The 25,480-nt window shown below is 45.4% G+C and overlaps 2 protein-coding genes across 4 annotated transcripts in view; one reads left to right on the top strand and one right to left on the bottom strand.

Moving 5' to 3' along the window:
• The first annotated feature begins 1,114 nt into the window (after window positions 1-1,114).
• Window positions 1,115-23,070, top strand: LOC124001884 (inositol-trisphosphate 3-kinase A-like). Of its 2 annotated transcripts, none has more exons than XM_046309018.1 (7): window positions 1,115-2,091; window positions 14,149-14,245; window positions 14,492-14,705; window positions 20,367-20,571; window positions 20,845-20,946; window positions 21,329-21,400; window positions 21,668-23,070. In XM_046309018.1, the coding sequence occupies exons 1-7, from the start codon at window positions 1,660-1,662 to the stop codon at window positions 21,899-21,901; spliced, it is 1,356 nt and encodes a 451-aa protein (XP_046164974.1). In that variant the 5' UTR covers window positions 1,115-1,659; the 3' UTR covers window positions 21,902-23,070. The 2 variants fall into 2 exon arrangements, with proteins under 2 accessions (XP_046164974.1, XP_046164973.1); XM_046309017.1 differs by having other exon boundaries at window positions 1,117-2,091; window positions 14,146-14,245.
• Window positions 22,633-25,480, bottom strand: part of LOC124001883 (leukocyte tyrosine kinase receptor-like) — an 84,613-nt gene continuing 81,765 nt past the window's right edge. For both annotated transcript variants that reach the window (XM_046309015.1, XM_046309016.1), the window contains exon 29: window positions 22,633-25,478. In XM_046309015.1, coding sequence (XP_046164971.1) covers window positions 24,399-25,478 — 1,080 coding nt within the window. In that variant the 3' untranslated portion in view covers window positions 22,633-24,398. The remainder of the gene's footprint in view (window positions 25,479-25,480) is intronic.

Genomic DNA, 25,480 nt, shown 5'->3' with positions numbered 1-25,480 from the left:
CTTTTTTTACAGTCGGGCACCGTATTTTGAGCTATATGATTGGCCAGCTGTCAGTCGTATAGGTGCACTTGATTTGCTCTCTGGGACTGGCGGGGAGGCGGAGTTCCACCTTCAGACACATGAAATGGTTCGAAATGGGAACACTTTTCCTTCACGGTGCTAGGGCTTCTGAATCAAATGCAACTACCGTCAACCGCGCGAAACGAATAACAAATAGGACCGCAAGGCTTTATCTTTGGAGTTTTTAAAGAAATGTTTGGTGATCGACTAAGAATGCACTAGAGTGCGACCAGATGGTGACCACTGTCCTAAAGTAATACTCTGATGGGATAGAATTGGACTGGAAGTTAATGTATACACAGAACACACACACCCCCAGGAATACTATCTACGGTCAGTGAGCTAACAACAGTGTACCATATCGCTACTGTCTGCTGTCTGCAGCCATACCACAACACATTAAAGACTTGATATTGCAGACAGTTTCCTCATTCATCTCATATTTCCCCCTGGGCACATACGTCAATTCAACGTCTATTCCACGTTGGTTCAATTAATTTTTATTGAAATTACGTGGAAAGAACATTGATTCAACCAGCGTGTGCCCAGTGGGTTGAATATAAATCATGCCATTATAAATCAGTAAGGTTCCTGAGACAGCTCGTGATGGCGACTCATTAATCTGCTGAGTGAAAAAAAAACATCAATTCAGTTTGGGTTACATTAACTTTATATTGCCTTTGTTTGTGCAGCTACAGTGAAAATATTCCTCATTCAACATCATAGTTTTTCAGTGAGAGATTTGAACCCCCCTTTTTATTTTATTTTTATTTCACCTTTATTTAACCAGGTAGGCTAGTTGAGTACACCTTTATTTAACCAGGTAGGCTAGTTGAGAACACCTTTATTTAACCAGGTAGGCTAGTTGAGAACAAGTTCTCATTTGCAACTGCGACCTGGCCAAGATAAAGCATAGCAGTGTTAACAGACAACACAGAGTTACACATGGGTTGTCTGTTCATTTGATTTTGTTCAGTTGACAACTACAACAGCTGGAACAGGTGTAGCCTGTTTTGGCCCTCTACCGCTTGTGCGCAGTGGGTGATATTTGTTTTGCAGAGTGCAAGACTGAATGAGGAAGTAACGTGAAAACTCAAAATACAAGGTTTGCTATGCAGGATCCTTAGGACGTCCCTACCCCATTGAAGTTGATATTTAAACGGGTTACGGTAAGGTTTAGGTTGTGAGTTAAGGTTTAGTGTTTATGGGCGTCCCAAGGATACCGGATTGCACTGACCATATATTTCTGCCAGGAAGAGAGACGGAATCAATGCGGAAGATAAAAGCGTGTGTCTTCGGTTAACACTGTCGACGAGATGTGAGCTAAGGAAAGGGGTTCCCCAAAACACCAGTCAGCAAATTGGACCGCAGATGACGACCGCCTGAAACGTCTCGTTTTTATCGGACAGTGGCCGAAACAGATGAAAACCTATTGCAGTATTGCACAATATTTAATATACTGAGACTTGGACTCAAAAATAGTAGGCCTACTGTATTGAGATGGCCACGTTTGATTGACAGCGGTTAAATTCAATCGTAGCGCCGTACAATTTTGATAACACCGCGTCGGTTGTGAACCCGCTCACGTTCATCAGTCGAATGCCGAAGGAGAGAGAGAAGAGGAGAAAGGCCTCCAAGGAGGCAGGACTGTCTGGCGCTGGTATTAGTGATGGGTTCGTTAAAGAGCGCAGAACAAGCCGCAGAGCATCTGAGCTTCGCGATGAACTCTGCCAGGTGAAAGAAGTAAAGTTATCTGAGTTTAACACCACTCAAGTGCAAACTAGTATGATGGAGGCGCTCCGTGTACCGCAGGTGACAATAACCCCAGATGGAGGCTGCTCGCGGGAGATCCAGCAGGAGGACTGGGCTGATGTGGAAGGCTCTCTGCGACGGAAATTGTCAAACTCCTCGATCTCATCAACAGGTTCCTCCATCATGTTGGAAGAGTCAGAGGATGACATTCTGAGTGACAACGAGACAAAGAGCAAGGGCAATATCACTTTAGAACATTTGTGTGAGGACACGAGTGAAGTGAGTATAGACTATTCTTCATTCAAATACAGTAATATTGTTGTTACGTTGTAATTACACCCAATTACACCCAGAGCACTGTAACTCTGGGGGGAAATAGTTAGACTATTCTCTTATATTCTATTGGATTCTATTCTATTCTAACCGGGGGCAGACTGGATGGTCATTTGGGCTGGTCAATCTTTTGCTTAGTGGGCCTGTCTAACCTGTTATATTTTTTTGTGCAAAATGATCATGATCTGGATAATAATGGGGGCCTCAAGGAAAAAATGGTCTGATGTGTTAGAAATGCCAATACGGCCTGAGGCTACTATAAAACATGATTTACTGGTGAATGTTATACAAACTTTGTATTATTGGAGGACCAAAAAAGCCGATACCGATTAATCGGCCAATTTAAAAAATATATATATTTTTTTACATTTGTAATAATGACAATTACAACAATACTGAATTAACACTTATTTTAACTTAATATAAAACATCAGTAAAATCTATTTAGCCTCAAATAAATAATGAAACGTGTTCAATTTGGTTTAAATAATGCTAAAACAAAGTGTTGGAGAAGAAAGTAAGATGTGCCATGTAAAAATATGTACCATATAAAAATATGTGCCATGTAAAAATATGTGCCATGTAAAAAATATGTGCCATGTAAAAAAGCTAATGTTTAAGTTCCTTGCTCAGAACATGAGAACATATGAAAGTTGGTGGTTCCTTTTAACATGAGACTTCAATATTCCAAGGTAAGAGGTTTTAGGTTGTAGTTAATATAGTATTTATAGGACTATTTCTCTCTATACCATTTGTATTTCATATACCTTTGACTATTGGATGTTCTTATAGGCACTATAGTATTTCCAGTGTAACAGTATAGCTTCCGTCTCCCTCCTCGCCCCTCCCTGGGCTCGAACCAGGAACACATCGACAACAGCCACACTTGAAGCATCGTTACCCATCGCTCCACAAAAGCCGCGGACCTTGAAGCGCGAGGGGAATAACTACTCCAAATCTAAAAGCGAGTGATGTTTGAAACAGTATTAGCGCACACCCAGCTAACTAGCTAGCTATTTCACATTGGTTACACCAGCCATTAGGCTGATAGGCTTGAAGTCATAAACAGCACTGTGCTTGCGAAGAACTGCTGGCAAAATGCACGAAAGTGCTGTTTGAATGAATGATTACGGGCCTGCTGCTGCTCAGTCAGACTGCTCTATCAAATCAGACTTAATTATAACGTAATAACACACAGATATATGAGCCTTTGGTCATTAATATGATCGAATCCGGAAACGATCATTTCGAAAACAAAACATTTATTATTTCAGTGAAATACGGAACCGTTCGGTATTTTATCTAACGGGTGGCATCCCTAAGTCTAAATATTCTTGTTACATTGCACAACCTTAAATCTATGTCATAATTATGTAAAAGTCTGGCAAATTAGTTCGCAATGAGCCAGGCAGCCCAAACTTGCATATACCCTGGATTAGTAGTTATAACTAGTGATTATGATTGATTGTTTTTTATAAGATAATTTTAATGCTAGCTAGCAATTTACCTTGGCTTCTACTGCCAAGACCTCAAAAAGAAAATTGTAGACCTCCACAAGTCTGGTTCATCCTTCGGAGCAATTTCCAAACGCCTGAAGGTACCACGTTCATCTGTACAAACGATACTATGCAAGTATAAACACCATGGGACCTTGCAGCCATCATACCTCTCAGGAAGGAGTGTTCTGTCTCCTAGAGATGAACGTACTTTGGTGCGAAAAGTGCAAATCAATCCCAGAACAACAGCAAAGGACATTGTATCAATGCTGGAGGAAACAGGTACAAAAGTATCTATATCCACAGTAAAAACGAGTCCTATATCGACATAACCTGAAAGGAAGCTCAGCAAGGTAGAAGCCACTGATCCAAAAACGCCATAAAAATGCCAGACTACGGTTTGCAATGGGGACAAAGATCGTACTTTTTGGAGAAATGTCCTCTGCTATGATGAAACAAAAATATAATTGTTTGGTCATAATGACCATTGTTATGTTTGGAGGAAAAAGGGAGATACTTGCAAGCCGAAGAACACCATCCCAACCGTGAAGCACAGGGGTGGCAGCATCATGTTGTGGTGGTGCTTTGCTGCAGGAGGGACTGGAGCATTTCACAAAATAGATGGCATCATGAGAAAGGAAAATGATGTGGATATATTGAAGCAAATCTCAAGACATCAGTCAGGAAGTTAAAGCTTGGACGCAAATGGATCTTCCAAATAGACAATGACCCCACGCATACTTCCAAAGTTGTTGCAAAATGGCTTAAGGACAACAACGTCAAGGTATTGGAGTGGCCATCACAAAGCCCTGACTGCAATCCCATAGAGAATTTGTGGGCAGAACTGAAAAAGCGTGTGCGAGCAAGGAGGCTTACAAACCTGACTCAGTTACACCAGCTCTGTCAGGAGGAATGAGCCAAAATTCCCCCAACTTATTGTGGGAAGCTTGTGGAAGGCTACCCGAAACGTTTGACCCAATTCAATTTTTTTAAAGACAATGCTGCCAAATACTAATTGAGTGTATGTAAACTTCTGACCCACTGGGATTGTGATGAAAGAAATAAAAGCTGAAAGAAATAATTCTCTCTACTAATATTATTCTGACATTTCACATTCTTAAAATAAAGTGGTGATCCTAACTGACAGGGAATTTTTACTCAGATTAAATGTCAGGAATTGTGAAAAACTGAGTTTAAATGTATTTCGCTAAAGTGTATGTAAACTTCCGACTTCAACTGTATGTAGCTACGGCCCTGAAAGCAAGACACAGACACAGAAACCCTGCAGCGCCCATCCAGAGTCCCGCTCCTGTCCAGCAGCCACCAGCTCCAATACCTCCACCTGGTTACTGGCAGTACCCCAATGCCTGGCCTGCACCTCAGGTCCAGAGTACCACAGAACCGACAAACTGTATCCTGTGTACCAGGCAGTGCAGCAGCCTCTGATTGCTTGGTCCCGGCTTGCACCGCCAGCTAGTTCAGCCGTCACCCGGACTACAGCATGTCAGGTGGTCACCAGCTCCCAAGGAGATTCTTCAGCCTGTGCCTTCGCCAGTGCCTTCGCCAGTGCCTTGGCCTATCAGATGGCCCAAGGACTCCAGCATGTCCAGACAGAAATGCAGAACCCTGAGCTTCAAGCTGCCATGCAGCCCCCTGTACGCCAGTGTGCCAGTCCGCCCAGCAGCTGCCCGAGATGACCCCAGGCCTGCCAGAGTTGACCCCAAACCTGCCACTTGCACCGATGCCATGACGGGCATCCATTCACGCTCCTTAGTCGGTGCTGGAACCAACCCGGCATCCACAGCACCCATTCCCATTCCTTGAGACAGCCAAGCATTTGCCAGAGCTGCACCCAGCCACGTCGTCCAAAGCATTCCAGTCAGCCAACCTGATGACAGTGATGCAGCCAGACCAGCGACTGCCACAGAGCCCCCAAGCCATTTCACTATGCTTGTATACTGGGGTATTGTATACCTTGTATACCGGGGTATTTAGAAATAGCCAAAGGATGGTTTTTCAATACCGTAAATACAGTTGAAACTAATTTTTTAAAAAAAAATTCATACATTTGAATATTTGTAGCTATATTTGTAAATACCTAAAGTCATCTTGTGCAAGACATTAGAACATAAAGAAGATTGCGTTCTTCATTTCACCTGTCACATTATTTTTCATTATGAAGCTTACCGGTAGTCCTGAGTCGCGTGCTGTTTGTTTACAAGCACACAAGATGAGAGACCGGCTTGTGAGTCACTCACTGTTGTTCAGCACGCCCCAGGTGATCTAGTTGCGGTTTGGAATTCACAACTAAATGTCACACATGCCGTCCCACCTGGGCGAACCGGCCGAGACATGGGCGCTGGGCAAGCCAGCTGGGGCGTGGAAGCACCACAAACCGGCAGTTGCGAGGGAGCCGGCTGAGGCATGGAAGCCCGACGATCCGGATGAAGCAAGACACCTGTGGATCCCGCTGCAGCGAGGGAGCCCAGTGATCCGGTGGAGTGTGACGTGGGATGGAAACCTTGCGAGCCAGTCAGGGTGTGGAAGCTCGACGGGCCGGCTTAGGCACCCTCGGTTCCATCGGCGGCGGAATCCACCCCGACGTCATCAACAAAACAAAAAAACTCCTGGACCGGCTGGGCGAACAAGAACTGATGATCTGGCTGAGGCCCGACGTGTGAAGGGCACTGTCCGAGCCAACCGGGGAAAGGAAACCTCTCGAGCCAGCTAGGGCATGGACGGCCGACGAGCTGGCTAGACACCCCTGGTTCCATTGGTGGCAACCCAGAGCCGATGTCACCACCAACCGGAATGCCAGTACTCCCCGATGCTTCGTATGTTGGCTGCTGCATTCTTTCACAAGGATGACGCTGGAGAGATGAAGCAGGTACGGGGAGTCAAATATTTAATAAGGAACGGACATGGAACGAGACAGGAACAGCATCAGCAAACAAGTAATACAGACAATAAACAATTAATGCAGCAGCAGGGAACAGAGCAAGGGAACTGACAAATATAGGGGAGGAAATAAACAGGTGATGACTGAGTCCAGTTGAGTCCAATATCACTGATGCGCATGACAAGGGAAGGCAGGTGTGCGTCATAGATGGCAGGATGCATGATGCGTGATGCAGGGCAGCCTGGCGCCCTCAATCGCGAGGGGGGAGCTGGAGCAGACGTGACACTAAATGTTTCCCAGCTACATATCTTATAACTATTAAGTTAACTGTCTAGAATGTGCGCAATGCTTTGAAGTTGTGCATTTGGTTTGCTAATTTAGTAGCTAGCTATCTAGCTAAATTGTTAGCGTCTTACAAAATCTAGCTTCACTTGGTAACAGCAGAGAACACCCTCCTGGATCAAGTGCATTGCTGTCTAATATTGATTTTGTGCGTGCTGCCAACTGAGTAGCATTTTTGAGTTACTTATATAACTTTATGAGCTGGGATGTCTATCCTGAAAGTAGTTTAGGTCAGATACTGTGTAAAATGTCCGCAATGCGCTCATTAGCATTTAGTTAGCATTCTCTATGGGATTTTACATGTACTTGTTAGCATTGCCAACCTTTGGATTACAGAGGCAGAGTGGGGTTTGAAAATAGCGCCCCTTGTGTTCAATGCCGGTATTACCGCAAATCCCAGTATGGCACTATGTCGTTATGAAGTTATGGCAATCTGAATACCGCCCAAGCTCACGTTTCAGATTGTACTCCCTTGTACTAGGCCTGATCACCGACAACGACGAGACAGCCTATAGGGAGGAGGTCAGAGACCTGGCCGGGTGGTGCCAGAATAACAACCTATCCCTCAACGTAACCAAGACTAAGGAGATGATTGTGGACTACAGGAAAAGGAGCACCGAGCACGTACCCATTCTCATCAACGGGGCTGTAGTGGAGCAGGTTGAGAGCTTCAAATTCCTTGGTATCCACATCAACAACAAACGAGATTGGTCCAAATACACCAAGACAGTCGTGAAGAGGGCACGACAAAGCCTATTCCCCCTCAGGAAACTAAAAAGATTTTGCATGGGACCTGAGATCCTCATAAGGTTCTACAGCTGCAACATCGAGAGCATCTTGACCGGTTGCATCACTGCCTGGTATGGCAATTGCTCGGCCTCCGACCGCAAGGCACTTCAGAGGGTAGTGCGTATGGCCCAGTACATCACTGGGGCAAAGCTGCCTGCCATCCAGCACCTCTACACCAGGCGGTGTCAGAGGAAGGCCCCAGTGATCATAGACTGTTCTCTCTACTACCGCATGGCAAGCGGTACAGGAGTGCCAAGTCTAGGACAAAAAGGTTTCTCAACAGTTTTTACCCCCAAGCAATAAGACTCCTGAACAGGTAACCACCCGGACTATTTGCATTGTGTCCCCCCCCCCACCCCTCTTTTACGCTGCTGCTACTCTCTGTTCATCATATATGCACAGTCACTTTAACGATACCTACATGTACGTACTACCGCAATAAGCCTGACTAACAGGTGTCTGTATAGAGCCTTGCTACTCTTTTTTCAAATGTCTTTTTACTGTTGTTTTATTTCTTTACTTACCTACACACACACACACATACCTTTTTCCCCGCACCATTGGTTAGAGCCAGTAAGTAAACATTTCACTGTAAGGTCTACACCTGTTGTATTCAGCGCACGTGATAAATAAACTTTTATTTGATTTGAATTACAGACACTGTACTCTAATGGTTTATTTTGACTTGTTTGTGATCATGTCAGATAGCTAACTATTGGCCTATCTTAAAGATAATCTTAAGACATGAATCGAGTTGTCTGTGAGACAACACAGAAGTGGAAAGGAATTAGATTACCCCCCCCCCCATCTTAAATGAAAACTCCACCCCAAAACAATATTTTGGTATTTGTTCCATTAGTCCATTGTTGACATAGTCTTAAAATGTTTTCTTGTCAGTACTCAAGTTTTCAAGATATGTAACTTTCAAAATACAGAAATTAGCCCTGTATGATGGATTTTGCATCATGTGATGATTTTTTTATTTTGAAAGTTACATATCTTGAAAACTTGAGTGCCAACAAGCAAAACATTTTGGGACAACAATGGACTAATGAAACTAATGAAACAAATGCCAAAAGTTAGTGTTTGGGTGGTATTTTCCTTTGTCTGATGGTCTTCAAAAAGTTTGAAACCACCCTGGTCTCTCGTATGAGGCGGCCATCTTGTTTTAGCATTGTCTTTTAGCACTGAATACAGGTGCTGCTGTACACCTGACCTATGATTCAGGAGGACTGAGGGTGGTGCTGTATTTGACTTCAACACTTGACTGATGACTTGCATTGATAAAGTAGTGATACAGTTGTGATTTCAGGACAATACCGTAGTTTTAAACCCTAGAACATAAAAGTAGCTGTGAATAACAACACAGCAAATTCTCCAGTGTTAAAAAAAAAAAAAAAATGTGAGTGTTAAATCAACAGTGTAATATTGAGACACCGGAACATTTATTTTATTTTTTGTATTTATTTAACCTTTATTTAACTAGGCAAGAGAGAGTCATGGTTGTTGCATTCATCCACTTTCAGTACTACGCACTTCACCAAGTGAGATCCTAAGCAAATATGTTGTCATAAAACATATATTTTTTAAACAGTACCATACGTATTTCATAAGGCCTTATTTTGAGGCCCTAGTTTTATCCTAATACAGGGGCCTGAAACTCATACATTACTTTGAACCAAAACCTTGACATCATTATCATATTTCCCGGCATGCTCTATTGTAGATATATTTTTTGAATTGTTTCTATCAATATCTATGTTTTTGCATGTACATTGATTTAATAATCAATTAATCTTATGCTACTCAAATATAAATTACAACATTTTCTAAATTAATCAAATATGTTACTTAGAATTATTGCTGCACCCATTACTGAAATGGTTGTCCCAGTTTAGATGCTTTAGGTAGTCTCATAGCTTAGCCTTCCCAACCTTGGCAGTCATTTTGAATACAGGTTGTGTATGATACAAAATTCAAAAAGTTGGATATCCCCACACTGGCTGGATTCCTATAGGATTTTCACTTCACCTTGCACCTTGCAATCTCTGATTCAGAGGGGTTGGGTTAAATGTGGAAGACACATTTCAGTTGAATGCATTCAGTTGTGCAACAGACTAGGTATCCACTTTCCCTAAACCAGCATAATGTGACTTGCAGGCCTGATGTGGCCTATAAACCATGAATTTCAGGTCATTTTATTACACGCTCAGAAAAAAAGGTTCAAGATTTTTTCCTAAAGGGGTACAAACACTTTTCACTGTAGTGGTACAAAGGTCAGTTATGAGTGCATAAAAGTTCATACCTCAGGCCGTACCTCAGGACTCGAAAGGTAAGGCACTCTGGGAAATATTTGGCTTTACACTAAGCAGTGTGTTAATTTAACATTGTTCCGATGTCTATAGGGGTCCACAGACTCAACACTTTCAGTGTTGATTTAACACACTCTGTGGGGTTTTTTAACACTGAAGATTTTGCTGTGTATGTGATGATCCAACAAACTGTTCAAATAATGTCACTTGTGAACAGTAAAAACATGTACGACTTCTAAGGCCTCTGTATCTGCTTGTTGTCAGAAGCCATATTTGACTTTGTCTCCGACATCAGTGGCTTTGTACTAGAGGTCGACCGATTAATCGGAATGGCCGATTAATTGGGGCCGATTTCAGGTTTTCATAACAAACGGAAATCGGTATTTTTGTACGCCGATTTTGACAATTTAAAAAAATATATGATATTTTTTTTACACCTTTATTTAACGAGGCAAGTCAGTTAAGAACACATTATTATTTTCAATGACGGCCTAGGAACGGTGGGTTAACTGCCTTGTTCAGGGGCAGAACGGCAGATTTTTACCTTGTCAGCTCAGGGATTCAATCTTGCAAACTTTCAGATAACTAGTCCAACGCTCTAACCACCTGCCTCACAAGGAGCCCGCCTGTTACGCGAATGCAGTAAGAAGCCAAGGGAACTTGCTAGCAAGCATTAAACTTATCTTATAAAAAACAATCAATCAATCAATCAATCATAATCACTAGTTATAACTACACATGGTTGATGATATTACTAGTTTATCTAGCGTGTCCTGCGTTGCATATAATCGATACAGTGCGCATTCGCGAAAAAGGACTGTCGTTGCTCCAACGTGTACCTAACCATAAACATCAATGCCGTTCTTAAAATCAATACACAGAAGTATATATTTGTTAACCTGCATTTTTAGCTAAAAGAAATCCAGGTTAGCAGGCAATATTAACCAGGTGAAATTGTGTCACTTCTCTTGCGTTCATTGCATGCAGAGTCAGGGTATATGCAACATTTTGGGCCGCCTGGCTCATTGCGAATGAATTTGCCAGAATTATGACATAACATTGAAGGTTGTGCAGTAACAGGAATATTTAGACTTATGGATGCCACCTACGGAACTGTTCCATATTTCACTGAAAGAGTAAACGTTTTATTTTCGAGATAGTTTCCGGATTCGACCATATTAATGACCTAAGGCTCGTATTTCTGTGTGTTATTATGTTATAATTAAGTCTATGATTTGATAGAGCAGTCTGACTGAGCGATGGTAGGCACCAGCAGGCTCGTAAGCATTCATTCAAACAGCACTTTTGTGCGTTTTGCCAGCAGCTCTTCGCTGTGCTTCAAGCATTGCGCTGTTTATGACTTCAAGCCCATCAACTCCCGAGATTAGGCTGGTGTAACCGATGTGAAATGGCTAGCTAGTTAGCGGGTTGCACGCTAATAGCGTTTCAAAACCTGGAGTAGTTGTTCCCCTTGCTCTGCAAGAGCCGCGGCTTTTGTGGAGTGATGGGTAACGATGCTTCGAGGGTGGCTGTTGTCGATGTGTTCCTGGTTCGAGCCCAGGTAGCGGTGAGGAGAGGGATGGAAGCTATACTGTTACACTGGCAATACTAAAGTGCCTATAAGAACATCCAATAGTTAAAGGTATATGAAATACAAATCGTATAGAGAGAAATAGTCCTATAATTTCTATAATAACTACAACCTGAAACTTTTTACCTGGGAATATTGAAGACTCATGTTAAAAGGAACCACCAGCTTTCATATGTTCTCATGTTCTGAGCAAGGAACTTAAACGTTAGCTTTCTTACATGGCACATATTGCACTTTTACTTTCTTCTCCAACACTTTGTTTTTGCATTATTTAAACCAAATTGAACATGTTTCATTATTTATTTGAGACTAAATTGATTTCATTGATGTATTATATTAAGTTAAAATAAGTGTTCATTCAGTATTGTTGTAATTGTCATTATTACAAATTTTGGTCCTCCAATAATCGTTATTGGTATCGGCGTTGAAAAATCATAATCGGTCGACCTCTACTTTGTACCTCTGTGTAACTCTTCAGAACTATGCTCAGCCAGCTCCATAGAAGGCTCTAAGCTGTCAACTTCCTTTAAACACACTGAATACACATCGTCTGGCCCTGCTGGAAGGGAAGGTTGTGTACATTGTGGTGCTCACTGCTCAGTGTTCAGTGTTTCAACAGGGGCATGTCAGTATGACAGGCCACTTGAAAAGCTCTCAAACCCAACCCTTTTATTGATCTTTCTAGTCATTCAAAACAAACAATGGTAATGGAAAAAAGTGTCTCCCTGTTCTGAAAATAGAGTTTGCATTAACTCTCTATACCCTTTGTTTATAGCAGATAGAGTGTCCAGTCAGCCCCACACTTGCAGTACAAGCCACCCCCATTGTCCTATGAGTCTATGACAAATGGTTGTGTGCCAATTTCAGCCACATTGACATTTAGGATTTGACCTTTCATCACCGAAAGAATACTCCTACTTTGTACACTAAGTTATCAGTTCTCTGTATTTTTAGTATGACAGTGACTTGTAGTGAAAAAGAGGCTTGAATTTTTATGACATCACATTTATCGATGCTAGCCATTTGTCAAATATGCGTATGCTAATGCTTGTTCATATTATAATGTGCCAGGTTGAGAAACCGAGTAAATCATACAGTATTGAGTGAATCAACAGCTTGAGTGAATCATACATTATTGAGTGAATCAACAGCTTGAGTGAATCATACACAATTGTTACTCCCCTGTTCCTGTTCTTGTTACTGTTATGACATTGTAATTGGTCGAGTTCATTATGTAGTAGGCTCTATTTGCAGCTGATTGTAGACGCTTTATTTTCTGTCAGTCTGTCAACCACATTAGGCCCGGCTTTACAAAGTAAGGTGTGTCCCAGAACTAACCAGGAATGTATTATCTAGAGGGTTATAGAAATAAACATTTTTACAAACATTGCGTTGTATTGTAGTTTGTGAGAGAACACACCTCATACAGTTAAAATGTAGCATTTATTTTCAGGAATTGAAACATGTTCCACAATGTTGAAATTCTACTTCATATTTTACACTACTTTTTTAAGAATAACTGTGTAGCCACAAATGGAGGGGCTATATGTTCATATTTCTTTCTCTTGACAGAGCACAGGGCTTAAAAAAATACATGTTGATTAATAGGTTGTCACTATTATGTGTTTGAGAGAGTGTTGAAGGCCTGTGTGGAAATATGACACCCACACAGCCGACTATTATTACAACAACAATTCAACTTTATACACCACATCAACAACACCAGTGAGTGGAGCATACCACTTGACATTTCAGAGTGGCTGTGGGATCTGTTATTGGGTTTGGTGTGTACACTCAACAGAATGAGTCGTTCTTTCACTGAATCCAATGACCAGGGCTTTTCCTCCTTTTACTGCGATCTCAGCATACTGACATACCTCTGACCTCTGTCTTGGTCATAACCCTGAATCACTGTACATCTAGCTACGGTGAAATCTATCTCAAAAATAACATTATGTATCATCTCTGTGTAATCAAGCACATGCTAAGTACTTTTCTGTCTGTGAAGCATGTCTGCTGTGAACATGATGTGTGACTCACTCAACATCTCATCACACATGGGGAAACAATGTCATCATTTCTATGCCTGAATCATCCAGATCTCGTTGAACAAGATCTCCATGACTGTGTCTTAATGCAAATGCACATGGCAACAGCAAGTCAGTCAAGTGTGACTATACACAGCAGCTGGTAGGGAAATGTGAGTTCCATAGAAATGACAACATGTAGCAAAGAGACTAATATGTTTGCGGATGAGGCCAGGGTTAAGGGTCAGGGTTAGATTTGAGGCTAGGATTCGAGTTGAGCCTGGACGAGGACATGAAGCTAGGGTTAATGACGTACAGTAACAAATGACCAAATTAACAGTGGCCAAGTGATTTAGACAGCTGTCTGTCATCAACTGAATTCAAAACATGATTATTATCCAAGATCATTATCGTTGTACAACTTCATTTACATACAGCCTACTGTTGAGCGCTGGCTTGAGGACAGTGTCTCTGCCTGGTTAATAATGACACAGATACTCCATAGAGGTAAAGCTGACTGTTCCTGTGCTTGGTCCTTCTTCAGCAGAGCAAACCCTGGTGGAAGATAAAGACTATTGTCAACTGGCCTTTTGTTTCCCCACAAAGAAGAAACCTGTCCTGGGTTCAACTAGCTGGACACAAAGGTAAAACACAGTCACCATGGACGTGATCCCTCACCTATCACAGCAGCATACCAAGAACCAAGCACTAATGTAAGATGATGTGTACTGTACATCTTCCACACAAAATAAAGCACATGACACAGACAGTACTGTATACTACTGGCCACTTTGATACAATACTAACCCATTACACACAATGTCAGATTCCATCGGAAAATGTCAGTCGTTAGTGGTTTGCTGTGGAATGTCAGTGCTTATCTTTTCCAGGTAATTTCAAAGCTGGCGGCGAAGGCACCATTCTGAAGAAGTTCTCTGAGAATGAGAAGCTGTGTTTTGAGAGGCTGCAGGGAGACGTTCTCCAGGACTTTGTACCAGGATATTATGGTGTGGTGGAGAGGGATGGGGATCCCTTCCTACATATGACTGATCTACTAGTCAACTTTGATAGACCCAGTGTCATGGACTGCAAGATGGGAGTGAGGTAAGAGAGCAGCAGTAGTGAGTAGGGAACAGCAGTAGTGCGTAGAGAGCAGTAGTAAGTAGGGAGCAGCTAGGTGAGTAGGGAGCAGCTAGGTGAGCAGGGAGCAGCTAGGTGAGCAGGGAGCAGCTAGGTGAGTAGGGAGCAGCTAGGTGAGCAGGGAGCAGCTAGGTGAGTAGGGAGCAGCTAGGTGAGCAGGGAGCAGCAGTAGTGCATAGAGAGCAGTAGTAAGTAGGGAGCAGCTAGGTGAGTAGGAAGCAGCTAGGTGAGCAGGGAGCAGCTAGGTGAGCAGGGAGCAGCTAGGTGAGTAGGGAGCAGCTAGGTGAGCAGGGATCAGCTAGGTGAGTACGGAGCAGCAGTAGTGAGTAGGGAGCAGCTAGTTGAGTAGGGAGCAGCAGTAGTGAGCAGGGAGCAGCTAGGTGAGTAGGGAGCAGCTAGGTGAGCAGGGAGCAGCTAGGTGAGTAGGGAGCAGCTAGGTGAGCAGGGAGCAGCTAGGTGAGTACGGAGCAGCAGTAGTGAGTAGGGAGCAGCCTGGTGAGTAGGGAGCAGCAGTAGTGAGCAGGGAGCAGCTAGGTGAGCAGCGAGCAGCAGTAGTGAGTAGAGAGCAGCAGTAGGGAGCAGCAGTAGGGAGCAGCAGTAGTAAGTAGAGAGCAGCAGTAGTGAGCAGGAAGCAGCTAGGAGAGTACGGAGCAGCAGTAGTGAGCAGGGAGCAGCTAGGTGAGTACAGAGCAGCAGTAGTGAGTAGGGAGCAGCTAGGTGAGTAGGGAGCAGCAGTAGTGAGCAGGGAGCAGCTAGGTGAGCAGCGAGCAGCAGTAGTGAGTAGAGAGCAGCAGTAGTAAGTAGAGAGCAGCAGTAGTGAGCAGGAAGCAGCTAGGAGAGTACGGAGCAGCAGTAGTAAGCAGGGAGCAGCTAGGTGAGCAGGGAGCAGCTAGGTGAGTACGGAGCAGCAGTAGTGAGTAGGGAGCAGCAGTAGTGAGCAGAGAGCAGCTAGGTGAGCAGGGAGCAGCTAGGTGAGTAGGGAGCAGCAGTAGTGAGCAGGGAGCAGCTAGGTGAGTACGGAGCAGCAGTAGTGAGTAGGGAGCAGCTAGGTGAGCAGGGAGCAGCTAGGTGAGTACGGAGCAGCAGTAGTGAGTAGGGAGCAGCTAGGTGAGTAGGGAGCAGCTAGGTGAGCAGGGATCAGCTAGGTGAGTACGGAGCAGCAGTAGTGAGTAGGGAGCAGCTAGGTGAGTAGGGAGCAGCAGTAGTGAGCAGGGAGCAGCTAGGTGAGTAGGGAGCAGCTAGGTGAGCAGGGAGCAGCTAGGTGAGTAGGGAGCAGCTAGGTGAGCAGGGAGCAGCTAGGTGAGTACGGAGCAGCAGTAGTGAGTAGAGAGCAGCCTGGTGAGTAGGGAGCAGCAGTAGTGAGCAGGGAGCAGCTAGGTGAGCAGCAGTAGTGAGTAGAGAGCAGCAGTAGGGAGCAGCAGTAGGGAGCAGCAGTAGTAAGTAGAGAGCAGCAGTAGTGAGCAGGAAGCAGCTAGGAGAGTACGGAGCAGCAGTAGTGAGCAGGGAGCAGCTAGGTGAGTACGGAGCAGCAGTAGTGAGTAGGGAGCAGCTAGGTGAGTAGGGAGCAGCAGTAGTGAGCAGGGAGCAGCTAGGTGAGCAGCGAGCAGCAGTAGTGAGTAGAGAGCAGCAGTAGGGAGCAGCAGTAGTAAGTAGAGAGCAGCAGTAGTGAGCAGGAAGCAGCTAGGAGAGTACGGAGCAGCAGTAGTAAGCAGGGAGCAGCTAGGTGAGCAGGGAGCAGCTAGGTGAGTACGGAGCAGCAGTAGTGAGTAGGGAGCAGCTAGGTGAGTAGGGAGCAGTAGTAGTGAGCAGAGAGCAGCTAGGTGAGCAGGGAGCAGCTAGGTGAGTAGGGAGCAGCAGTAGTGAGCAGGGAGCAGCTAGGTGAGTACGGAGCAGCAGTAGTGAGTAGGGAGCAGCTAGGTGAGCAGGGAGCAGCTAGGTGAGTACGGAGCAGCAGTAGTGAGCAGGGAGCAGCTAGGTGAGTACGGAGCAGCAGTAGTGAGTAGGGAGCAGCCTGGTGAGTAGGGTGCAGCTAGGTGAGCAGGGAGCAGCTAGGTGAGTATGGAGCAGCAGTAGTGAGCAGGGAGCAGCAGTAGTGAGTAGGGAGCAGCAGTAGTGAGCAGGGAGCAGCAGTAGTGAGTAGGGACAGCTAGGTGAGTAGGGAGCAGCAGTAGTGAGTAGGGAGCAGCAGTAGTGAGTAGGGAGCAACTAGGTGAGTAGGGAGCAGCTAGGTGAGTAGGGAGCAGCAGTAGTGAGTAGGGAGCCGCTAGGTCTGTATGGAGCAGCAGCTAGGTGAGTAGGGAGCAGCAGTAGTTAGTAGGGAGCAGCTAGCTGAGCAGGGAGCAGCTCGGTGAGTAAGGAGCAGCAGTTGTGAGTAGGGAGCAGCTACGGGGGGTAAGGAGCAGCAGTAGTGAGTAGGGAGCAGCTAGGTGAGTAGGGAGCAGCTGGGTGAGTAGGGAGCAGCTAGGTGAGTACGGACGGAGCAGTTGTGAGTAGGGAGCAGCTACGGGGGGTAAGGAGCAGCAGTAGTGAGTAGGGAGCAGCTAGGTGAGTAGGGAGCAGCTAGGTGAGTACGGAGCAGCAGTAGTGAGTAGGGAGCAGCTAGGTGAGTAGGGAGCAGCCAGGTGAGCAGGGAGCAGCTAGGTGAGTATGGAGCAGCAGTAGTGAGCAGGGAGCAGCAGTAGTGAGTAGGGAGCAGCAGTAGTGAGTAGGGAGCAGCAGTAGTGAGCAGGGAGCAGCAGTAGTGAGTAGGGACAGCTAGGTGAGTAGGGAGCAGCAGTAGTGAGTAGGGAGCAGCAGTCGTGAGTAGGGAGCAGCTAGGTGAGTAGGGAGCAGCAATAGTGAGTAGGGAGCCGCTAGGTCTGTATGGAGCAGCAGCTAGGTTAGTAGGGCGCAGCTAGGTGAGCAGGGAGCAGCTCGGTGAGTACGGAGCAGCAGTTGTGAGTAGGGAGCAGCTACGGGGTTAAGGAGCAGCAGTAGTAAGTAGGGAGCAGCTAGGTGAGTAGGGAGCAGCTGGGTGAGTAGGGAGCAGCTGGGTGAGTAGGGAGCAGCTGGGTGAGCAGGGAGCAGCTAGGTGAGTATGGAGCAGCAGTAGTGAGCAGGGAGCAGCAGTAGTGAGTAGGGAGCAGCAGTAGTGAGCAGGGAGCAGCAGTAGTGAGTAGGGACAGCTAGGTGAGTAGGGAGCAGCAGTAGTGAGTAGGGAGCAGCAGTAGTGAGTAGGGAGCAACTAGGTGAGTAGGGAGCAGCTAGGTGAGTAGGGAGCAGCAGTAGTGAGTAGGGAGCCGCTAGGTCTGTATGGAGCAGCAGCTAGGTGAGTAGGGAGCAGCAGTAGTTAGTAGGGAGCAGCTAGCTGAGCAGGGAGCAGCTCGGTGAGTAAGGAGCAGCAGTTGTGAGTAGGGAGCAGCTACGGGGGGTAAGGAGCAGCAGTAGTGAGTAGGGAGCAGCTAGGTGAGTAGGGAGCAGCTGGGTGAGTAGGGAGCAGCTAGGTGAGTACGGACGGAGCAGTTGTGAGTAGGGAGCAGCTACGGGGGGTAAGGAGCAGCAGTAGTGAGTAGGGAGCAGCTAGGTGAGTAGGGAGCAGCTAGGTGAGTACGGAGCAGCAGTAGTGAGTAGGGAGCAGCTAGGTGAGTAGGGAGCAGCCAGGTGAGCAGGGAGCAGCTAGGTGAGTATGGAGCAGCAGTAGTGAGCAGGGAGCAGCAGTAGTGAGTAGGGAGCAGCAGTAGTGAGTAGGGAGCAGGGAGCAGCAGTAGTGAGTAGGGACAGCTAGGTGAGTAGGGAGCAGCAGTAGTGAGTAGGGAGCAGCAGTCGTGAGTAGGGAGCAGCTAGGTGAGTAGGGAGCAGCAATAGTGAGTAGGGAGCCGCTAGGTCTGTATGGAGCAGCAGCTAGGTTAGTAGGGCGCAGCTAGGTGAGCAGGGAGCAGCTCGGTGAGTACGGAGCAGCAGTTGTGAGTAGGGAGCAGCTACGGGGTTAAGGAGCAGCAGTAGTAAGTAGGGAGCAGCTAGGTGAGTAGGGAGCAGCTGGGTGAGTAGGGAGCAGCTGGGTGAGTAGGGAGCAGCTGGGTGAGTAGGGAGCAGCTAGGTGAGTAGGGAGCAGCAGTAGTGAGTACGGACGGAGCAGCAATAGTGAGTACGGAGAAGCAGTAGTGAGTAGGGAGCAGCAATAGTGAGTAGGGAGCAGCAATAGTGAGTAGGGAGCAGCAGTAGTGAGTAGGGAGCAGCAATAGTGAGTAGGGAGCAGCAATAGTGAGTAGGGAGCAGCAGTAGTGAGTAGGGAGCAGCAGTAGTGAGTAGGGAGCAGCAGTAGTGAGTAGGGAGCAGCAGTATGTCTGTTCTATAATAATGTGTAGAACACTACATATGTCTGGCCCTATAGCAGGATTAAGCAATTTTGAGGAAATACTAACAAATCATTGTTGGACTACTGTAATTTATCTATATCCCTCTTACACGTCAGTGTTCCTGATAGTAGAACATACAGACTGTCAACCTGTTCTGTTTGCTCTTGATAAAACACCTGTTGTTACTGGTTCTCTGAGGATTTCCTGCCACACACAGCCGGTGGGGCGTCAAGGCACACAGAGAGGCCGTCACTACTGAGCCACATGTTTCCTGTACACAGCCAGAAAGAACCGCACACGCACACACGCACGCACACACACACGCACGCACGCACACACGCACACACACACACACACACACACACACACACACACACACACACACACACACACACACACACACACACACACACACACACACACACAGTGGGGAGATGGGGTGCAGGCACAGGGTGTCCCTGGTGACTCCCTTTTGACAAACACACACAACCACCCAAGCTCTCTCACCTACTGCTAACAAACACTCATACTATCAACCAGTTAAACAGTCATGCTGTGTACTTTGGAGTGTCCTCCTTGCTTCCTTTTTTATACAGAGGAAGTTCAGAATGAAACTGAAATTCACTGAACATAGGACTCTACCAAGTAAGACGTATGGTTCTATTGAATCCGCATAGCGGAAGTTCAGCGTTTCAGCATGATTGAAATGTAAAGGCAATGTTCCCGCGTTAGCGGAGACTTCCATTACGGTAAACGCTGCATATGTCAGATCAATCCTACATTACCTTTACATTTATATTGTATAATCTGTAACACTTCAGTGATACAGGTTGAATAGAAACCTTAGAAAGTCAATTCTACCATCTAAAGCATACAAAGGTCACATTATAAACTGGGTGGTTCGAGCCCTGAATGCTGATTGGCTGACAGCTGTGGTATACCACTGGTATGACAAAACATTTATTTTTACTGCTCTAATTACATTAGTAAGCAGTTTATAACAGCAATAAGGCACCTTACGGGTTTGTGGAATATGGCCAATATACCAAGGCTAAGGGCTGTATCCAGGCACTCCTCTTTGCGTCAAGCAGAAGAACCACCCTTAGCCATGGTATATTGGCGATATACCACACCCCCCTGGGCCTTATTGCTTAAGTATAACATGCCATTGTCTGTAATGCCACTCAGCTATCATCATACACAACAAGACCAAATGAAAAGTCACTTAGCCGTGATGGTGCTAAATAGTGTCATGGCCCCTCAGCGTGTCTCCCTGTTGTCCTCTCCTCAGGACGTATCTGGAGGAGGAGGTGGTGCGAGCCCGAGAGCGGCCTAAGCTCCGTAGGGACCTGTTTGACAAGATGCTGGAGGTGGACAGTGAGGCCCCCAGCCCCCAGGAGCAACTCCAGAGGGCCGTCACCAAACCCCGCTACATGCAGTGGAGAGAGACCCTCAGCTCCACACACACACTGGGCTTCCGCATCGAAGGAATCAAAGCAAGTACCCACGTATCAACCTGAGTGTCAACATGAAGGAAGCAATTCAGTCAGTGTTCACTCAAAACGCAACCACAGAGATCCCTTTTCATTTAAAACAGAACGAATACAAAAGGCTTATTCCTGGACTAAAACCTTTTTTCATGGTTCATTTGACAGTTTTCTCATGTGAAGTTCATTACATACTGTATGCAATAAAGTAATGTCGGAGCCTTGACCTTGTTGCACGTGGACAGTGCTGCTTTTCAACATATTGACCGTTCCTTCTCTCAGAAAGCTGACGGGACGTGTCATACGGATTTCAAGAAGACCCGGTCTAAGGAGGATATCACTCAGATCTTCAGGGACTTTGCCACAAACAACACAAACATACTAGTAGGTTGACAGCTACTAGTCTTACCTGTTATTGTGTTGCATCCGCATTCATTTGCATGGTTTGCTGATTTTTGACAAGTAGAGACATACAGTACATACCTGTCTTATGTAAAGTGAATACTTGAACAATCAAACCAATTGGTTTGACTTTACCTGTCTTTTGTAAAATCTCATGAAAAGTGATACACATTGGTAAATATTTGGATATGATGAGCAACCCAAATGGCATTATACACTACAGTAGATCCTGTTGGAATGACAGATAGCAAATAGAATTGAACGACCTAGACATATAACCTCTATTGGTTTAAGGAATTTATCAAGGGAGTTTCCCAAGTCTCAACTCTACAACCAGAATAATCGTATTGCCTCTCTAATACAGAATTCCTACCTGAGTAAACTAGCAAAAATTCAACAAGCCCTGATGTCATCGGAGTTCTTCAAGAGCCACGAGGTGAATATAGAAGCTTTAGTTCATCTGCACCTGTTTTCTGTTGACATTTGTTCATCCCACTAGATATATTAAACACATCTAAGAGCTTTTATGAGGTTTACCGGTAAATAATATAAATGATAATACACACTGGGCAAAAAATGTCAGTTCAACGTCTATTGCATGTCCGTTCAATGTAATTTCATTGAAATGATGTGGAAACACTGTTGATTCAACCAGTGTGTGCCCAGTGGTTATTGTAATGAGTACACGTCTTCTCTCTCCAAGGTGATTGGGAGCTCCCTCCTCTTCATTCATGACCACACTGACCGAGCTGAGGTTTGGCTCATTGACTTCGGCAAGACTACAGCTTTACCAGAGGGACAGACTCTGGACCACTCCATACCCTGGCAGGAGGGCAACCGAGAGGACGGATACATGTGGGGACTGGACAACCTGATGAGGACACTGGGCTCTTTGACTAACAAAGGAACTTGTGAAGGAAGTAATGAGTGCCTTTAAGCTATGACCACCTGGGAGGGATCGGACTACCCCATTCCAGTAGTTAGAGGACCCTGGCAGTAATATACAGTCTCAAGGGTCCCCTCAATCACAAAGTAGACATACTGTGTAAATCAAACTTCCAGCTTATTCAGCACAACAAATTGTATCTCAGCGTATTGTTGAAGCTATTGTAGCATGGAGATAAGGGGTTGCGTTTTTTAAAGTATGTCTGTGCCTTGTGAACAAACTATACATTTTAGGGGAATTTTAATGAATGCAAATGAATGAACAGACACAAACCTGTGATTGTAATGCCTGTATATTCTAGAAAGCCCTACAATACTATCGATGTAAGGGACAGTATTGCATAGAAATCCAACCCATTCCATATTCCAAGGTGTCATTAGATTTGATTAATTTCAGTTTTTGATAATCAAGCATGTTCTTATTTTTGTTTTTTTTTGTTTTCAAACTTTATTGAAGACATTAGGCATACTGTATTCTAATACAGTTACTTACACCAGTGCGTCTTTAGGATCATCTCATTATCATGACGAAGGATGAATGAAAAATGAATCACGCAAGTATTGTAGCAAGTATTGTATTATGACAGTCCGTGAGACTAACCTCAGAAAAACACTATTGCCTTGTCCCAATGAGTTAGAAATGGTTGTGTATTGGGAGTTTTTTCATATGCACAAGTAAAAATATGTCTTGCTGTATTATAAAACACTTATCAAAACACAAAGGAGAGAAATATTTAATTTATTTGGGGTAGAAGTATACAAGAACAAGTATATTGCATAGTTTCTAGCCTTTGTTCTTCTGTTTAGATGCACTCAACTTTAGATCTGTGGAATTTAAGCCTTGACACAATATTCAAAGGAAACCATGTGAACTAAAATGCAATTGTTTTCACAGACAAACGTTTTTTTAGGAAATGTTACCTTACCAGGTAGAATCAGGATAGGGGGTTTTCTTCACTGTAATATATAGGCTCCTATGGATCCTAAAAGAAACACCCCTCAAGGTCTCAGCAGATTTACAAATCATGAGTAATAGTGAAGTTGTCAAGAGCATGACAAAACTTGTCCACCTTTAGGCTACAGTCAGAAATATCGTCAGACTTTGAGGTGGCTACAGTGCATCATGGAACATTATCGTGACATACCACTATTGTAACCAGTGTGCTTTATTCCAGAGTAAAAAGCCTACATGTATATCAGCAACCGTACTGCTTTAACAGCTCATAACAATAATAAATGTTATCTTGTGTCATAAATACTGAGAAATCAAAAAGTAAACAGCAAGCAAGCCCTCCAATGAAAAACACACACAAACTGTTTGGTATTTCATGAGAGTGCTGCCCCCTGTTGAGTGTAAGATGTACTGTAGAGTACTACATCACAAACACCAACTAGTGCTCTGGCAGACCCAATGGCAGTGATCAACTACAAGACACTTAAACATATACAAAAACACGTTGTAAATTAAGTATAACTGCTACAAATGTAATGAGTTAGTACAGTTTAAATTCCAATGTCAAATAATAGCATTTCATCTTTTGGTGTAGCCAAGGTGAAAGTTAGTTGTATTCAAATGTTCTGTGTTGGAACAAGATGGACAAATGACAGAGGGGCTTCTACTATCACATTCTCTGCTCTTGGTGTCTCTAAAACCCTCTTCATTAAAGAGTGAGAACAGTCACTATAAGAAGAAATGCATTTAGAGAGGGTAAAGTATTAGTAGACAACGCGTATAATACGGTAGAACAGACTAAAGTATTAAGAAAATAAGTGTGGAATGACTAAATAAAATGTAAATGCTATCTACAAAATAACTATGACAATTCTAAACAAGAGATTAACTTTTGCTTATGAGCCAGATAGAGAACAGTAGATAGCACAAGTAATTATAATTGTGATCACAAGTTCATACACTCTCTCTGGTCTACTCAGTACCCATCACAGCACGTTCACACATACTTAAAATCTCCTTTCTGCTTTGTCCATCACCTGCATAGGCAACCATAGCTTTCTATATGTTTTCACAGTATTGATTTAGCAGTCAATTCCAGTCATTCATTCCAGTGTAAACCTTACAAGGTAATGTTATAAACAAAGAAAGGAATGGATTAACAAAAAATCCCCGAACCAGAGGAGACACTGCACATTTGAATGGATGCCAGACATTGCAGATGACTCCAGCTAGGGCCTATAAATCCTCTGAGGCTTGGATGTGCTTTTGTAACAGTGACGGCCTTCTTGGGCTGTGACACATTCCACCTCAGGAATAGAACATGCTACCTGTCTCCTGGCAAAGCAGCATCTCCTTCTGTCTTTAACCTGTTGTGTTTTCTTGCTACTGTGGACTTTCATATAAATCTCTCACCGTCTACACTAACTACAAAGCATCATCAGTAATACCAAAGCTACACAATAGTGTGTTCCTGTGCATGGCCAGTGAGGTGTGGGGTCTGTTCCAGTGTTCTGCTCCGCTCCCCCAGGGGCCAGGGTTAGACAGGGGTGACACTGAGGTCCTCAGACAGAGAGAAGCCTGAGTCTCTGTCCCGGGTGGGTTTCTCAGGCTTGGTGTGTCTCCTCACATCCTCGTGTCCGTAGCTGGCGTGGCGCTTCAGTAGCAGTTTGGGCATACAGGAAGAGGCCGCACCCAGGCCTGCCCCTGAGCAGGAGGAGAAGCAGGAGGAGAAAGAGGTGCTGGGGGCACAGCTGGTGCTGGCACTGGTGCTGGGGCATGGCTCTGGGCCTTTGGGCACCACCAGGGGCAGGCTCTCTGCCTCATAGCTCTGCTCATCGTAGGCATAGTTGACATTGCCACAGGGGAAGCTCTGCAGCTTAGCCAAGTCCATACCCAGGGCCTGGCCTCCACTGGCCCCCCCTGCTTGGCCCTTCCGGGAGGACGCCAGGCTGAGGCTGGGCGCACCCTGGGGCTGGGGAGCAGAGAGGGCCTGGCAGGCTGGGAAGGGGGACGGGGAGCACAGACTGCTGGGGACAGGGATGCCGCTACTGCCATCGCACCCAGAGTCGGTGCAGTCAGAGGTAGGGGTACCTGCCTGGGGGGCGGAGTAGCTGCTGGACAGGGGCATGGACTTGGTATGAGATAGTGCTGCCTTCCCCCGACCAAAGCTCTCCAGCACCCAGGAGCCATAGGTTGGGTTCCACAGGTTCTTTGTCTTGTTTTTTAGCCTCTGGCTGCCTGAGAAGGAGCTGTCCCTGGAGCAGGGCCAGTTGAGGGGCTCGGGGTGGAGCCAGGCTCCAGGGCAGACACCTGGACCCGGAGCAGGAACAGGCTCGGCCCAGCAGGGCTCCAGGGCCTCTCGGTAGGAGGCTACCTCCTGAGGTAGCTGCTGGGGCCGCAGCAGACAGGGATTGTGGGGCTGGGGCAGCGACGTGGGACCCATGCCCAGGCCCAGACCCAGACTGCTCATTTGAGGAGAGAACTCCTGGGAGGCAGTGTGGCCCAGCAGCAGAGGGGTCAGACTGCCTAGGGTGTCAGGGCGGATCACAGTGCTCAACTCCTCCTCCACTGTAGGACCGTACTCCACAGGCAGGGGCGTGTTGATCACATCAGGGTCCT

This window comes from Oncorhynchus gorbuscha, linkage group LG17 (genome assembly GCF_021184085.1).
Source record: "Oncorhynchus gorbuscha isolate QuinsamMale2020 ecotype Even-year linkage group LG17, OgorEven_v1.0, whole genome shotgun sequence".
In the NCBI taxonomy this organism is placed as follows: Eukaryota; Metazoa; Chordata; class Actinopteri; order Salmoniformes; family Salmonidae; genus Oncorhynchus; species Oncorhynchus gorbuscha.
Note: the sequence above shows the minus strand (reverse complement) of the source record. Positions and strands in the feature narration are given on the sequence as shown.

Excerpts from the sequence above, each read along its gene's own strand:
- LOC124001884 (XM_046309017.1), top strand. The coding sequence starts at position 1,660 with ATGCCGAAGGAGAGAGAGAAGAGGAGAAAGGCCTCCAAGGAGGCAGGA. Across the intron at positions 20,947-21,328 it reads CAAACAACACAAACATACTA|AATTCCTACCTGAGTAAACT; the intron begins GTAGGTTGACAG and ends TCTCTAATACAG. Across the intron at positions 21,401-21,667 it reads AGTTCTTCAAGAGCCACGAG|GTGATTGGGAGCTCCCTCCT; the intron begins GTGAATATAGAA and ends TCTCTCTCCAAG.